Source organism: Physella acuta, unplaced genomic scaffold, assembly GCF_028476545.2.
Source record: "Physella acuta isolate Inbredline_101_S28 unplaced genomic scaffold, ASM2847654v3 ptg001203l, whole genome shotgun sequence".
Lineage (NCBI taxonomy): Eukaryota > Metazoa > Mollusca > Gastropoda > Physidae > Physella > Physella acuta.
Genome location: NW_026732720.1, coordinates 246,975 through 265,114, shown reverse-complemented (window position 1 = coordinate 265,114; position 18,140 = coordinate 246,975). Strand labels below are relative to the sequence as shown.

General features: G+C 37.3%; 1 protein-coding gene across 1 annotated transcript in view; it reads right to left on the bottom strand.

Annotated features, from left to right (window-relative positions):
- Positions 1 to 4,697: 4,697 nt before the first annotated feature.
- LOC131957069 (uncharacterized) overlaps positions 4,698 to 18,140 on the bottom strand; it is a 45,641-nt gene continuing 32,198 nt past the window's right edge. Inside the window, exon 2 of the mRNA XM_059321769.1 lies at positions 4,698 to 5,282. Within this exon, the coding sequence (XP_059177752.1) occupies positions 4,698 to 5,282 (585 nt within the window). The remainder of the gene's footprint in view (positions 5,283 to 18,140) is intronic.

The window sequence follows — 18,140 nt, the reverse complement described above, 5'->3', positions numbered from 1 at the left end:
TCAAGCCACATCACGTATAGGTACAACAACCACATGTAAATCTTAAATCCACATAAAAATTATAATCTTTTCTAAACCAAGCTTTAACACCAAATTTAAGCCACATAACCACATCTAAATATTGAAACAAAACAAAAACCCACGTCTAAATTACGCGACCACACCTAAACCACACAACCAAACCTATATAGGGTACTAGAACAAAACAAAAATACCCAATCGAAGCACTAAATCCACTTTTACACTAAAATGTCACAATTACGCATCTATAAAAAAAAAAAAAAAAAAAAAAAACAACCACGCACTTATCCACACAGGGAACAGAAGTTAAATCATTTTAATTTTCTGTAGCCACCCCCTCCCCCACAAACATACACCCTCCCCAGCCTCCCTCCCCCCCCCCCCTCCAACACACACACACAACCTTATGCACCATGACAAATCAACAATTTCTTAAATCCAACACGAAAATACAAGTCGCAGAGACCTGCCTAGAAAACAAATTCCATAGCCTTAAGCAAAAGAGATTCTGTATACAGAATCGTCCAGAGCATATTCAAACAAAACAGGCTAAATCTCAGAGCCCAGTCCAAGAAAAGAAATCTCAGAGCCTCCCCAAACAAAGAAACAAATCACAGAGCCCAATACAAAGAAATAAATCTCATAGCCCAATACAAAGAAACAAATATCAGAGCCCAATACAAAAAAAAACGAATCTGAGAGCCCAATACAAAGGAGCAAACTCCTGAGCCGTGTCCAAAGGAAACAAATCTCTGAGCCCAATCAAAGAACACAAATCTGAGAGCCCGAAGCAAAAAGTTACAAGTCACTGAGCCCGTACAAGCTGAATAATTCACTGACCAAACCGAGTGACCAAAAACGAAACAGTAGCAAAACAAATCAGGCCACTTCCGGTTTCCGGTGAAACCCTCTGTTTTCGGTCACGTCTGAATGACGTCACGAGAAGAAAATGGCAGAGGCACAAGAACAATTTGGCCAGGATGGCGTTTATCAGTATCTGATTACTCGAAGCCCAGGGCGGGGTTAGGAAGTGAAAAGGGGAAGGGACGGAGGGGGGGGGGGGTGTGGAACTGGAGAAGAAGGGGTAGGGGCGGTTGGAATACATTTTTTTATCCAATCTGTTGTGGATAGTTCGATACTCGGACCAGAAACCACCACGGGCTGTTTGAAGTTAATCTAAAAGTTTTGAGGTCCTTTGAAATCTTGGCTGACGATGTTAGTTGTTAATTACTTAATTTAATATTCAGGACTCAGATCTAGGCGAACATACAACTATTAAAAAATGAAATTTTCTTTAAAAACAAATGTATATTTTTAAAAGTTATATTTTAAACCAAATGTAATGTTAATTTTGTATTTTGTGGATCAACCTAATTTTGAGATTAAAGGTTTGTGGTGTAAATGGCTATAGATTTAGATTTGTGACTTGTCCCTTCTCTTCGATTTTTTATACGATTATTTATACAGCACTGCGACACTCATTCTTTGCTTTGGTATCTGAATGTTTCTAGCATTGAGCTCAAACACTTGTATTTTCGGTTCACGGTATGAGAAAGGGAGTCACGACGGTGAGCGATGTATGTGTAGAAAGACAGTTACAATTTATTTAAACTATGGTCAATGGTTTAAATTATGGTGACAATACTCAAAATAGAAACTCGCGGAAAAGGGGGAGGGGGTGAGTAAAAGATGTTGGCAGAAGACTAAAATTCTAGCGACTAACGATACAGATTTAGAAAAACTCGATTTTTTAAATTCTCTTTGTGTCCTGCAAGGATATTTTCACAGTTTAAGGGATTGTGAGATAGGGGGTTAATGCGTGGCTAAGAAATAATTGTTCCCATCAAAATGTTAAAGCTTTAAAACTATTGCCCGTCAATTATTCTTAATTTATCACCGAATTGTTTTTAATCAGTCGGACCATCTTGTCCGCCGGCCGAGAAAGGGAATTAAACGATATCGTGTTCACGTTGCTACAAAAATTTGAAGGGGACACAACTCATGTGAAAAAATCGTGACGTTCTGGAGAAGCTACAACTTTATTTTTAACCTAGTCTGTGATCTCTCGCCACAAGGACGTGCTGATTTTCTTTCATGTGTGCTCACCCTTCACTCTGACCATCTCTCCACGCGAACTAGGTCACTGACTTTTTTTTCCGGCCAATCAGCTGCGATCGCCGGCACAAACGCAACCGGAAGCCGGACGCGACTTTCAGCAGATGTCACATCCGTCAGCAGAGACGCCGGGCGTGAAAATTGACGTCTGCAGTATTTGTTTAGAGTGATTTTTTTGGCTCGACGGTCCCTTGAGGCGCCCTGACCGTTTCTACACCAGCCCAAAGCTCCGTGATCGATGAAGCCAAGGGAAGCTAACTCTACATGAAATATTATATTATCGATCTTTTTTTTTCTTTCTCGAGCCGTCGCCCCATTTAATACTAAACATCATCATTTTCAATTCAATTAAAATGGCCCCTTTTCCTGAAATCTATCTTTTTTTTTTAAACCAGTCTGTTCACTTTAACTCTACTTTTATTTTTACACTCCGTTGGTTTTTTCCCCCCTGAACAAGTTAAGCGAGAATATCTAGGGGACGTAAATGTGATGCGTAAAGAAGGTCGGTGTCGTGTGTGAGGGGGAAGGGGGGTGTTCGCCCTGGGCGGTATTTTATTTTTAAGAAAGACGCAAGACAAAATCTTGGTCCCCATCGCTTTGAAACTGAGATCAAGATAGAAGCTGGTCACGCCACAAACAATCCTCGTCAAAACAATCGCCAACATTTTAACTGTACATTAGCTCCACGAGACACAAGTCTGTTGTAGGCTTTGTCTTCTACAAGTACTATATTTTTGTCAAACAGTATGATTAAAAAAACCGGCTAAAATAATAAGAAAAAAAATATAGTGTCAGAGGAGAGAATGCACATAGTGTCACACGGGATTTAGGGTTCCAATTCGAATTAGCTATCTGCCTTTTAAATTGAGTATTTTCATAATGAATTAAGGTTTAAACATACACAAGCGCACACACGCACAATAACATACTCATTTACACGCAGGCACGAAAGCATCCTTTCAAACACACACACACATATATATATATATATATATATATATATATATATATATATATATATATATATATATATATATATATATATATATATATATATATACGAGAAAAATGGCCCGTTGAGGAAGGGTACAACGGGCGCTAGGCTGATAGTGCTGTCTCTTTTCTCTAAACTAAAACCAACCCACCCCCCCACACACCGTCCCCCACCCCCACCACCCCCACCCCCCCACCCCCACACACCACCCCCCACCCCCCACACACTACCCCCCACACACCGCCCCCCACCCCCACCCCACCCCCAACCCCCCCCCCCCCCCAAAAAAAAACATGTCTACCGTCCCATTCAACGAAATATAATTATATACTTTTTCCAGTGTCCGCCCCCTCCCAGAAAATTCTACCCCCGCCCCCGAAAATTTCAAGTACCCCCACCCCTCTCCGGGGAGGAAAAAGTCTGAAAGAAACACTGGTGTCGCGCTTAGCCACTACCCGAAGAATTGCATTAAAGAAATTGCAAGAAAACCACTTTTTAGATTAGACACATTAATTAGGCGGTAATTTTATTATAGTATCGATGAAGAAATTTCTTTTGAGTTAGGGAGGGGGGGGGTGGGGCTCAGACGTTCTTACGCGGGGGTGGGGCTTCGCCCCTACCCGAAGAATTGTATGAAAGAAACTCTTCACGCAAACCACTTAGATAAGACAAAATTTCCTTTTATTCAATGTTTACTCTCCGGTTTGAGATTATTTTCTACTCTGTGCTAAATGTGTCGACGTCATACTTCGTTTTTCGAAATACTATGCATGTTTTTAATTTCCTTGTGTTTTCTCTAGAGCGTTCTTGTCAGACAGAGCGTTCTTGTCAGACAGAGCGTTCTTGTCAGACAGACAGCGAAACTATTATATAGAATATATATATATATATATATATATATATATATATATATATATATATATATATATATATATATATATATATATATATATATATTCATATCTAATTAAAATTTATGCATTTTGTTTGTTGTTGGGTCTGTGTTTGATTCCCACTTTACTTTGTTTTTTCAAGTAATTATATCTTTGTATCCAACCAGGAAGCACCAAAACAACATCACATCAAAATTCGGACAAGATGTACAGACGGGACATCCAGTATTAGATCTAATTCCATTTAAGTTATCTACATTGTCCCAAGACTCCCCGGCGCTGCGGAATATATCTTGTAGCCTCCCCTTTCTACGACTGTCTGAGGGGGTTTTGGGGAGTTTTGTTATTCAAATGCTCTCACGGAAACCTTGGCTTACATGGCATTAGAGTTTGTGTTTCCTGGTGTATGGGGTGTTTCATTGTTCTGGTGTAACTCGCTTATTGTTTTGGACGCGTGTTCTATCAACATGTCGACCATACTGTTGTTATGCAACAAGTTGTGTCAACTTGTTCTGCTTTGATAACGTTTTGCCAGACAAATAGAATTAGCATCTGCTGGCGACAAATCCGAAAAGACAGAAAATGGATACACGCTGCATACAAATACATGTGGTATGACGCCAACATGTTACAGAGACAGTGTGTGCAGATGTCTGGACAACTGAATTGTATAATTATATACCTAGCTTACTCAATACAGGGAAACTGTGGGCCGATTTCTGGAGAACTGAATTGTATGTTGTATCACGATGTTGTCTGTATCCGCTTATCACAACAACTATAGTCTCACCATTTCTCTGCTCAGTCTCACCATTTCTCTGCTCAGTCTCACCATTTCTCTGCTCAGTCTCACCATTTCTCTGCTCAGTCTCACCATTTCTCTGCTCTGTCTCACCTTTTCTCTGCTCTGTCTCACCATTTCTCTGCTCAGTCTCACCATTTCTCTGCTCAGTCTCACCATTTCTCTGCTCTGTCTCACCATTTCTCTGCTCTGTCTCACCATTTCTCTGCTCAGTCTCACCATTTCTCTGCTCAGTCTCACCATTTCTCTGCTCAGTCTCACCATTTCTCTGCTCTGTCTCACCATTTCTCTGCTCTGTCTCACCGTTTCTCTGCTCAGTCTCACCATTTCTCTGCTCTGTCTCACCATTTCTCTGCTCAGTCTCACCATTTCTCTGCTCAGTCTCACCATTTCTCTGCTCAGTCTCACCATTTCTCTGCTCAGTCTCACCATTTCTCTGCTCAGTCTCACCATTTCTCTGCTCAGTCTCACCATTTCTATACTCACTTTATCTCACCATTTCTCTGCTCACCTTAGTTTAACTATCTGTGTGTTCACCTTAGTCTCACCATTTCTCTGCTCACCTTAGTCTCACCATTTCTATACTCACTTTATCTCACCATTGTTCTGCTCACCCTAGTCTCACCATTTCTCTACTCAACTTAGTCTCACCATTTCTATACTCACTTTATCTCACCATTTCTCTGTTCACCTTAGTCTAACCATTTCTCTGTTCATTTTAGTCTCACCATTTCTCTGTTCACCTTAGTCTCACCATTTCTCTGCTCACCTTAGTCTCACCATTTCTCTGTTCACCTTAGTCTCACCATTTCTCTTCTCACCTTAGTCTAGTCTCACCATTTCTCTGCTCACCTTTGTCTCACCATTTCTCTGTTCACCTTAGTCTCACCATTTCTCTTCTCACCTTAGTCTAGTCTCACCATTTCTCTGCTCACCTTTGTCTCACCATTTCTCTGTTCACCTTAGTCTCACCATTTCTCTTCTCACCTTAGTCTAGTCTCACCATTTCTCTGCTCACCTTTGTCTCACCATTTCTCTGTTCACCTTAGTCTCACCATTTCTCTTCTCACCTTAGTCTAGTCTCACCATTTCTCTGCTCACCTTTGTCTCACCATTTCTCTGTTCACCTTAGTCTCACCATTTCTCTTCTCACCTTAGTCTAGTCTCACCATTTCTCTGCTCACCTTTGTCTCACCATTTCTCTTCTCACCCTAGTCTCACCTCTTCTCTCTGCTTACGTTAGTTTAACCTTAGTCTCACTACTTCTCTGCTCACCCTAGTCTCACCTCTTCTCTCTTCTCACCTTAGTTTAACTGTGTGTTCACCTTAGTCTCACTACTTCCCTGTTCATCTAATGTCACCTGTCCTGTTAATGATGTTGACGTTGATTAACATTTCTCAGATAATTACTGACTTCTGCGCCTGACACTCTTTAATTATAGAGAGAACCGGCACCAGGCCAGTAATTAGAATTAATTTTTTAAACATCAGATTTCTCGGGACTGAGAGGTGTGTAGATGGTTGTTGGTGGCGTGTGGTTTGTGACAGTTTGAAGGTGTGACAAGTTTGAGATTAGTGTGGTTTGTGACAGTTTGAGATTAGTGTGGTTTGTGACAGTTTGAGTGTGTGTGACAAGTTTGAGATTAGTGTGGTTTGTGACAGTTTGAGATTAGTGTGGTTTGTGACAGTTTGAAGGTGTGACAAGTTTGAGATTAGTGTGGTTTGTGACAGTTTGAAGGTGTGTGACAAGTTTGAGATTAGTGTGGTTTGTGACAGTTTGAGATTAGTGTGGTTTGTGACAGTTTGAAGGTGTGACAAGTTTGAGATTAGTGTGGTTTGTGACAGTTTGAGATTAGTGTGGTTTGTGACAGTTTGAGATTAGTGTGGTTTGTGACAGTTTGAAGGTGTGACAAGTTTGAGATGAGTGTGGTTTGTGACAGTTTGAGATTAGTGTGGTTTGTGACAGTTTGAAGGTGTGACAAGTTTGAGATGAGTGTGGTTTGTGACAGTTTGAGATTAGTGTGGTTTGTGACAGTTTGAAGGTGTGACAAGTTTGAGATTAGTGTGGTTTGTGACAGTTTGAAGGTGTGACAAGTTTGAGATTAGTGTGGTTTGTGACAGTTTGAAGGTGTGACAAGTTTGAGATTAGTGTGGTTTGTGACAGTTTGAAGGTGTGACAAGTTTGAGATTAGTGTGGTTTGTGACAGTTTGAGATTAGTGTGGTATGTGACAGTTTGAAGGTGTGACAAGTTTGAGATGAGTGTGGTTTGTGACAGTTTTATAGTGGATGTGGTTTGTGACAGTTTTATAGTGTGGATGTAGTCAGTGGCGTAGCTACCGTAAAGCTAGCGTAGGCAAGGCATAGGTGCCCAAGGCAAATAGGGACCCTTTTTCGAAAGTTTGAGGGGGGAGTGCAAATCGAAAGTCTGAAGGGGGGGGGTGCAAATCGAAAGTTTGTCCCCAGTCTCCGGGAAGGATCGCTACGCCTCTGAGGGGCCCACTAACACTTTTTGCATAGGGGCCCAAAAATCCTAGCTACGCCACTGGATGTAGTCCGTAATTTCTTTCCCTTACTTGACTTCACTGCCTCCTTTCACTTGACTTAACTGTCTCCTCTGACATGATGTAACTGCCTCCCCTAACTGGTCTTAATTACGTCCCCTAGCTGGACGTAATTAAGCCCTGTCTTAAGACACAAATATAACTTATCCCGATGTTATCCTTATTATAACCTGACCAAATCATTCATTAATCTCATAGCTATTATCCGGTTTATCCATCCGCCTTTTTATCTACATTTACTCTACGTCTGATCCTTATCTACCTTAGCACTCACAAACGACACTAAAAAGGGAGACAAACTTAGCTAAAAACAGATTTTCCAATCGATTACGATAACAGTGTTTCGGCAATAGAACTTCATCAGGTTTCGCAAAAAAATAAAAAAATAAAATAAAATAAATTACAAGAGAAACGTTAAATCTTACTTAAATGTCTTCGTCAATTACTCTCGGCATTAGCTGCCAATTAATCTTGCACTTAAAAAAACAAATATTCTTTTCTTTATAGCTAGAAGCTCGATTGTCTTTCAACGATGAGTAGTTTCCGAAATGTTTAAAAAATAATGTTTAACTTAAAAAAAAAAGATCTATCATATGTTAGGGAAACAGGCTGGCAAATAAATATGCTGATGATTTTCTTAATCCTGCTATAACTATTTTATTTTTGTTTGTCATACTGTTTGTCACTTTTACTTTGATAATGATAGATTGACTTGAAATATTCATTAGGTTAATATGTTAAAATAATTATGTAAGTATTCAGTTTTACCATTCATTTTTTTATTTTCAATTTCTGATTATTGTTTATAAAAATTAGGGACATTGCTACAGTTTGTTTTTTATTAAGATAATGTTAAATTTAAAATATCTTTTTGAGACTAAAACTTAAATAGAAAACATGTCAAAATTTAAATAGAAAACATGTCAAAATATTGTACCATTAAAGTTATTTATTCTTTATGTGTAAGTAGGCTATTTACTTTTGAAATTGCCAAAACAACATTCAAGTTTTAGGTTTGAAGATAATGTCCTTGTTGTTTAAAGACATCATTTCACCCTTTTTAATGCACAACCATTGTAATAAAAGTTACCATTTTAAAAAAAAAAAAAAAAAAACTTAAAAAAAAAAAAAAAAAAATAATTAAAAAAAAATTAACTTAATAAAAAATTATTATGTTTCAAACTAATCATAATTATTTTTTTCAATTGTTAAAAAAAATTATTTTAAAATGTTACAAAATCTAAGGCGTAATGCAGACATCAATGATTGGGAATGCGTGTTGCCATGCGTGGCTTGTGAATATCGCTCATGTTAATGGCGATGCATTTTTTTTAAAACAAACATTACAACGAAGAGGGAAAAAAATAGTTTTATAACAAGATAAAAATTATTTTTTTAACTTCATTCTCGCACATAAAATCTCAAAAATAAATTTTAAATTTATTTATTTATTTGTAAACATTGTTCACCTTCGCTTCCAAATGAAAATATTTGTCCGTCCGCAGCTCTCGTCATAGTTTATCATTCAATCTTCTCTACTGACCAACATAAAGAACTGACCTGTGACTCAATGGCCCTATGGACGGATACAAATGTAGATATAACTGGGCTAGATTGTGTACCGATAGTTATTGATCGATGTCTCAGTCTTGGACGCTAGAGTAAGTGTAGTTGGCAGCTAGTGGTTGCTGGAAATATTGTGTGGTGGATAGAGATTGAATGGTTTTGTGATGGATAGTCCAGTCAGCGTCCCGTCTTTGTATACATACGGTATATATATATACATATATATATATATACATATATATATACATATATATATATATATATATATATATATACATATATATATATATATATATATATATATATATACATAAATATATATATTAGATTATATATATATATATATATATATATATATATATATATATATATATATATATACACACTAAGATATATTGAAAAGTTAAGATAAAGATAGGGAGCTCACGTAGAGCTCAGAATTAGCAAGTGCAGTTTCTATCAAGCATGTAGTGTTTACTTTTATGTCTAGTATTCATTGAAAAGAAAGAGTACATTTAACGTAAAAAGAGATACAGTCTATTTTTTTTATCCCAGCAAGATTGTTAGAAAAGTAGAAATATCATAATGAAATTTTCTGACTGAATAAGTTGAAAGGAAAACAAAATCGAACCGTCACGGTTGAATACACATTGAGTTCGCTGAACCGTGGTCGAATGATTTACATGTGTTTGGTATCCGACCCTTAGCTTAATTCTTACTGTACCGCAGTGCGTTGTCCTCGCTTAATCTAACATGATGAAACCCGCAGACTCAAATACCCCGAAGGACGGAAAAATGGGATGTGAATCAAAGACGTGGACGGAAAAAAATGGAATGCCAATAAAAACGAGGACGGAAAAATGAAATATCAATCAAAGACGAAGACGGAAAAAATGAAATATCAATCAAAGACCTACCCGATCACGATCTGACTTTTTGAAAGACAAATCAAAGCATCCAATCTGGTACAGCATCTCGTCCGGTCCAGTTTCTACCATAGACAAATCTCACGTTGGACCAAAGTACAGAAAAAAAATTTTTTTTTAGTTTTACGTATTGTGTTTTATACATTTTATCAGAATGTCTTAACTAATAACCCGGGAATGCCACGCTATTCATTCATTCCTATTTTGTTCAAATTCCGAAACTGACAGTCGGAATCAATTGTTAATACACGTTAGACAACCCCTGTGTGCAAATATTGAAACAAATCATCATCTTTACCTCAGGATTCTCTCCCCTAACTCAATCATCTGTCAGTGGTTCTGTTTTCTATTAACTTCATATGCTCAGTGAAGCCGGGATGCAAAATGTCTACATACGAGAATCGATTCTCACGGTCCAGTATCGATGCCAATGTAGGGTCCTCTGTTGAGTGTTTATACATTGGGAACGAAAGTGGATTATATCGATACCAATTCAACGGCGAGTTTTTTTTTCAATACATTAAAAAAGAAACTGGATCAGTATCGATACCTATGCACCGGTTAAGGATCCGTTTCATTATATTGGTATTGAATGTGGACACTGCATAAATATCGATATTTACCTCTCTTTTTTAAGATGAGGACTAGTTAAGATAAATAATTATACCCTTGCAACATTCTCTGCTTATTTTTAACTCATATAAACTTAAAAGAGATTTTTTTTTCAGTACCAACGCACTGCCACATGATTTTTTTCAATACATGGGGACATAAACTGGTATCAGTATCGATACCACTAAACGTCTGCTCACTTACGATGCATGAATACCCAAAGTTGATCGGTATCGATATCTCTGCTGCAACTACTGCTTATTTTTGGTTCATAAACAGAGTTTCTTCCAGGCATCTCTTCGTAGGGGAGGGGGGGGGGAGTCTACAACCCCACGAACTAAATGGAATTTATAAATAAAATATATACTTTTAACAGTGTCCGCACCCCCGAAAATTTTAGTTCGTCCCCCCCCCCCCACTCGAAAACTTCAAGTGCCCCCCCCCCCCCCGGAGAAAAAAGTCTGGAAGAAACACTGTTCATGAAAAGCGCAACTTGATCAGTACCGATACCAACGAATCGTCTAGTGCACTACTGTATTATATAGGAACATAAACTGGATCAGTATCGATACTACTTTGACGTATACAGCCCTATTGTATGTAAACCTATAGTTGATCAGTATCGATACCGACGAAACGTCTGCTGCACCCTTGTACTTCATCAAAACACAAAGTGGATCGGTATCGATACCACTTCAGCATCGACTACTCACTTTCGATGAATGAATCCCCAAAGTTGATCAGAATCGATACCAAATAACATTCTCGTGCTCCCTTTTATTGCGTGGGTACACAAACGCGGATCAGTATCGATACCACTGCAGCGTCTCCTGCAAATAAATCTGGAAGACGAGACGTGTCCTGGTCAAGCCCACGCTGGACGGTGCCGGTCAGTAATTGAGAGAGCTAACGTGGAAATAGAATTACGTCCGGCCGCCGGTATCACAGTGATGGCGTGCTATTTCAACAGTGGGTGGGGTTGTTTTGATTTTTTTCCCCCACCTCGGTCACGTGATGAAATACACCAACCAAAAACAAACTTTCGGGAAAATAATCTAATATATAAAGCTCAGTTCTGTATGTAATGTGTATGTCGTTGGAAGTGTACGAATTTAAAAGTTAGAAAATTATCGTGCGCATTTGTCTAAATTTATGAGCTAAAAAATTACTATTGAAAGTGTTGGGAAATCATTTTCATTTTTCAAATTGTAGTAATAATTGTCGGCATGTTCATTAAACACAAGTTTTAAAAAAAATATCATCTTTTACAAAAATTCTAATTATGTCTTTATTTAGTCCTATAGCACTTACTTCCCTTTGATAAATTAGGAAAAACACAATTACTTCCCTTTATAACTTTATAAAACCATTGCATTCCGTGAAAATAATTTACTTTTTAATTACTTTGTTTTGGTGTTGGGAAAAAAAAAATTACATAATTAGCGGGGATTAATCAAGTGCAAATGTAGGTATTTTACGGATAAGCTTGGAGTATTAAAATTGTTTATTAAATTGAAACAGGCGCGTCCGCCGGCGCCCCTGCACGGTTCGATTTGGCACCCTGGGCTATCATGTGAGCGCTATGCTGCATAATTTTGTTTTGAACATTGCGATAGACTATGGATAAGAAAGGTTACTATAGTCTTTAAGTGAATCAAATCCGGGCGTCCTCCGGCACCCCGACAGGGTGCTATTTGGCGCCCCGGGCCTTCCGGTGTACGCTAGGGTATCTACGTTCGCGTGAGTTCAAAAGACTATGGATAAGTTATGTACTATAGTCGTTTACCAAGTTCAATCAGGCGGTGACGTCATGGTGCGTCCTCTGGCGCCCAGACAGGGTGCTATTAGGGGTCCCGGGCCTCCCGTGTTCGGTTTCGCGCCTACGTTCATTAAAGTGAGTGCAAAAGACTATGAATAAGTTGCGGTACTATAGTCGTTTATTAAGCTGAAGCAGGCGATTCAGCCCCGTGAGCACTGTGCGTTTATGTTCGCGTTAGTGTTTTCTTTGTCTTTAGGTTGGGTTTGCGTTAGTGGTTGCGTTTTGATTTGGTTCGTTTTTGTTCTTTCTTTTTTTGTTTTCGTTTGTGTTTTATTTTCATTGGGTTTGCGTTTGTGTTTGTGTTTGAGGTTGGTTTTGCGTTTGGATTTGGTTTGTTTTCGTTTTTTTTTCTTTTGTGTTTTTTTCTTTGGGTTTGTGGTTGGTTTTGCGTTTGGATTTGGTTTGTTTTCGTTTGCTTTTTCGTTTGTGTTTTTTTCTTTGGGTTTGTGTTTGTGTTTGTGGTTGGTTTTGTGTTTGGATTTGGTTTGTTTTCGTTTGCTTTTTTCTTTGTGTTCGTATTGGTGTTTGTGGTTGTGGTTGGTTTGTTGTAAGTTTTTGTTTTCGTTTGTATTTGTAATTGTGTTAGCTTTTATTTGCGTTTTGTTATTTTGGTTTTGGTTGGTTGTAGTTTGGGTGGGCAGCAATGCCGGGTTTATGATGATAACTAAACATACACGTAATGGTCTTTAACAGAAAGGTTTTTCACAGAAGCCAGAGCAGGGCCTGGCCGGGACGGCTAGTAGAATATATTTCCAGACCAGCTTTTATATAATTAAGAGTAGACGCTAAACAAATGTTGGAAGAATGAAGGTATATGATCTAGAAAAAAAAGGAGAATTAAGAACTAGACCTTTACACAAACTAATAGAATTTAAAAAATAGACCCTTACACAAACTAATAGAATTTAAAAATAGACCTCTAGATAAACTAATAGAATTAGGAAATAGACATCTAGATAAATTAATAGAATTAGGAAATAGACCTCTAGATAAACTAATAGAATTAGGAAATAGACATCGAGATAAACTAATAGAATTAGGAAATAGACATCTGGATATCTAGTAGAATTAAGAAATAGACCTCTAGATGTACTATTAGAATTAGGAAATCGACCTTCAGACAAACGAATACGGCGTGGTCGAAAATTAGAGCATTCGACTGCTAACCCGAAAGCCTTCATCAAGGAGCGGGTTTCGGACAGCAGTACGGTGAGGACTAGTGCCAACGCGAAAGTCTCCAGTTCGAATCCCGGATTTGCGTCAGTAGAACGTCCCTGAGTCCACGCAGCTCCGAAAGTAATGGCGGCTCGGCACACTGCTGACCACACTATCCCTTCATATGCCGAGATCACCGAAACAGGCGTACACTACTTAAACTGCCCCATGGACCGTAAACTTTAAAAGTGTACCTAAAGATCTTCGGACACAGAGCTTGTATTTAATTAGTGTCGCCATGTTAAACTACAGCTAGGACTACTTTCAAGCGAGCGGTGAGGTCAGGGGAGGTCAGAGTTCGGAGGTCGCAATGTTTAAGCAAGAACGATCTACTTTTTCGTGGTTATGGTATTACAATTTTTTATCGTATCAAGTATAAAACACCTTCGAAGATGCAACATTTCAGTACGCAATGATTTAATTAAGAAGCTGGAAAAAAATAGTTAAAAATTGAATTAAAAAGTGGAGACTCGCGTACCTAAGAAAGCGATGTTCAGATATTATTTGGCTTTATGAGAAAGGAAGGGATACGGTATTTTGAAGGACAAATTATGGGATGGCGTGTAATAATCATGTGACATCATACTCAGAGTCTGGGTCACCAAGATTACGAGTTAGTTTCCCTGGTAATAGAAGGTAATAATTCAGTCTTTTATAAACACAGACAGAAGCACTGGAGCTTAATAGTGTAAAAAAAAAAAATGACTTACCCTTTTATTTTATAACCACATAGACATCTGTGTTATCTTCAGAATAATTAGTTTTAAAAGTAATCGTCATTCCCAAATTTAAATACTTGTGTCGTATAATATAATTTATGTTTCCCGATTTTGCATCGAAAACAGAACAAATGTGACAGTTATTGAACAATTGTGACATCTATAGAACATATGTGACATCTATATAACAAATGTGACATCTATGCAACAATCTACTAACACTCTAAAAAAATATACAAAAATTAAAAAAAAACACAACCGCACACACAAGAAGTACACATCCACACAATCACATTCACACATGTTCACACACATACGGCACCCAGAGACATCAACACACATACATGCTCAGTCATTTAAACACTTCCACACATACAACATCTTCTGTCATTCAAACACATCCACACACATACAACATGCTCAGTCATTGAAACACAGCCACACATACACTTTCACATCGCAAACTAATCTTTTATACACAGCAAGCACTCCTCAATCATTCCATACCAAAAATACTCCTCTAGTTTAACCGATACACCGAATATCACAAAAAAAAAAAAAAAAAAAAAAAAAAAAAAAAAAAAAAAACATGCTTAACTTTTTTTTTTAAATCAAGTTTTGACCAAATTTTTATAGCAAGGCTTTTAATTTTAGATCAATTTTATAGAAAGCGTTTAAAAAACCAAAACCTTCGGGAAAAAAACATCAATTTTATATTCACTACAAAAACTGTTTCAAATGATTGTATGAAATATGCATCAGGCTAGAGAGAATCAGGTTCTGTAATCAAGAAATTAACGACTCAGTTTAATTAAAACCACCAAGGTTCAAAGTTCGCCTACGCTGTAATGTGATTGGGTGGTTTTTGTAATGGTTGATGTAGGGCTGGGGTTTTCACTTATCTGTGTTGGGGTGATATTTAGGTGGTGTTTGTACTAACTGATATTGGGGTTGGTGTTTGTACTAACTGATATTGGGGTTGTACTAAGTGATATTGGGGTTGTACTAAGTGATATTGGGGTTGGTGTTTGTACTAACTGATATTGGGGCTGGGGTTTTCACTTGTCTGTGTTGGGGTGGTTTTTGCATTAAGTGATGTTGGGGTGGTGTTTGTACTAATTGGTGTTTGGAGTGATGTGTGAGCTAAAACGTGTCGAGGTGATGTTTTAAACTGTTGGTGTTGGGGTGAAGTTTTTTTATAATTTGTTAGGGGTGTTATTTTCACTAATTGGCGTTTGGTTGATGTTTTACCATTTGGATGTTTTGGGGTGTTTCGTTAACTCATTAGTGTAGAGGTTTTGTTTGTACTAATAAGTGTATAGTTCGAGATTAAACTGATTGATATTGGAATGATGTTTGCATCAATTGCCGTCTGTGACGTATGCACTAATCAGGAATTCGGATGATCTTAGCACTAATTGGTATTGCCATTACATTCATATTAACCATGTGCTTATTACACAAATTGATCCTTTTTAACTCGGTTAAAATTTTTGGAGTTTCAGTTTATTATAATGTTTGTCTAATTTGCTTTCAGTGATATATATATAAATAAATAAATATATATATATATATATATATATATTTATTTATATATATATATATATATATATATATATATATATATATATATATATATATATATATATATATATATTTGTTTTATTTATATATCTGATAATCGACATGACCTTTGAGTTCTAACCAAAATCGATGTAGTACATGTCATTAATATTTAATTAATTGTGTGTATGTGTGTGTATGCATGAGTGTGACTATGAACGCGTGTTAATATACATAAACAATCTCAAAAGGACAATAAAGCTTAACAACAACACCATTTGATTTCGCATAAACTGGTCTACATCCCTACTACATTAAGATCTCACTAACAGTTGTGCATTATCCCCAGTTAATTTATAGCCAAATCATTGATCGACCATAAATTTCACCAACTTGCCGGGAAAAAAAACTACCCAGCCGCTGATAAATAAACAAGGCGGCTAAGACTGGATTACATTTGAACATCTAATGAAAGTTTGGTTCCATTAAAAACCTGGCCATTCCGAACTGTAACTTGCCAGGCATGAAAAAAAATGACGTGTAAATCTCTGACACTTGTCGGCGTGGAGTGGGCGACTACACGCTGAGGGTTTCAGTGGTGATTTGAGCAATACACGGAATTCGAGAGGAATACAAACACTTGATTTAAGTGTGGACTAGTGTAGAGCGTGAAGAGAAATTATTATTTAGAACTCCGTGGGAAATTTAGGTGCTAATTAGAAGCCACCGTACAATGTATACAACCTAAAAGCATCCCTCTCTCTCTCTCTCTCTCTCTCTCTCTCTGTACACATATATATATATATATATATATATATATATATATATATATATATATATATATATATATATATATATATATATATATATATATATATATATATATATATTATAGCGTCCCCGTCCCCGCGTTGCCATAGGGATAAAATCAAATATGACGTAATATGTTAAAAGGGTTTCATCATTGCGTTACTAATATTATATTCTTAGACGTGTGACCTTGTTTTCTAAAACTTTGTTATTTAAATGTTAACAACGCCAACGCTTGGATCATGCTTATCGGGACACGGGTTTACCTACACTACCGCATGAAAGCCTTGAGTGCACGCTAATCACTAACCGTAATAGTGAGATAGAACACACTTTGGTGACCGCCCAGGTGCCAGGGACGTAGAGGGGCGCTATCGGGAGCCCCCGATCACACTACCGCAGGGACTTAGTTTTAGAAAAAAAAGGCCACAAGTCTAGAATTGATGAAACTCTTATTATATATTTCGTCAGACTTTCTTCTATACCCGCGACAACGCGCGGGGACGGGCACGCGGGCACGCTAGTATATATATATATATATATATATATATATATATATATATATATATATATATATATATATATATATATATATATATATATATATATATATATATTTATTTATTTATTTATATATATGGGTGTGTGTGTGTATGTTGACAAAGAAGGAAAGAAATACAATATTTCTATATTTACACACGGAGAAGTCGTAAAGAAAATAAAAATAAATTTCGTGTCATATTTTTTTCGTAAATACGTGTGGCGTTTGTTATATCAGGATAAAAAAAACATCAAGAGTCAAAAACAATTTGTATTTATTGTATCAGAATCGAGACAGACAACTGGAATGAATTGTTTCAAGCTCGCTATAAATCTCACATAAGTTGTCTTTCAATCGAGAACTTGGCTGACGTTGGCTAGGACTTGTGTCTACTCTAGCAGTGACATCCTGAAGATATCTTCTGCAATTTGTTGCTCTCATGCATTTTAACAAAGTGATATTTGTTGCCTGTTACAAAGTTTACTTATTTTAACTTTTGGTAAGTCGGAAAATGTAGACATTGTGTGATCTATTTATTTATCAATTTCCGCTTTGAATTAGAGCTTCGTTAACTTTTTGTAGCCTACTTAGGAAGGTGTGGACATGTATCATCCAACATGCATCATCCATTTTTTATCCATTTCTCTCTAGACCTAAAGTCTCTGTTGCTTTTAGTCATCATACACGTCATAGTTGAACTATTATAAAGCATGGTCAGGAACGATGCTGCAAACTTGGAAATTTGGAGCTTGGTTCATCCAGCTTAAATGGGTACCTGGCTTTAGTTGGGGAGCCGTCGATAAGAACCATTACGTGCCGTGGTCACAGAAAACGGTAAAGTCTGTTTGTGTGTGTTGTTTTTTGTTGTAGTCACTCTCAGGTAGGAAGCGTTCTTTATCTTAAGATTTATCTACAAGACTATGAAACGACATAGGCTGGTGGTAGAACACTAGACTGATAACATGAAGTTTGGGTACCGGGC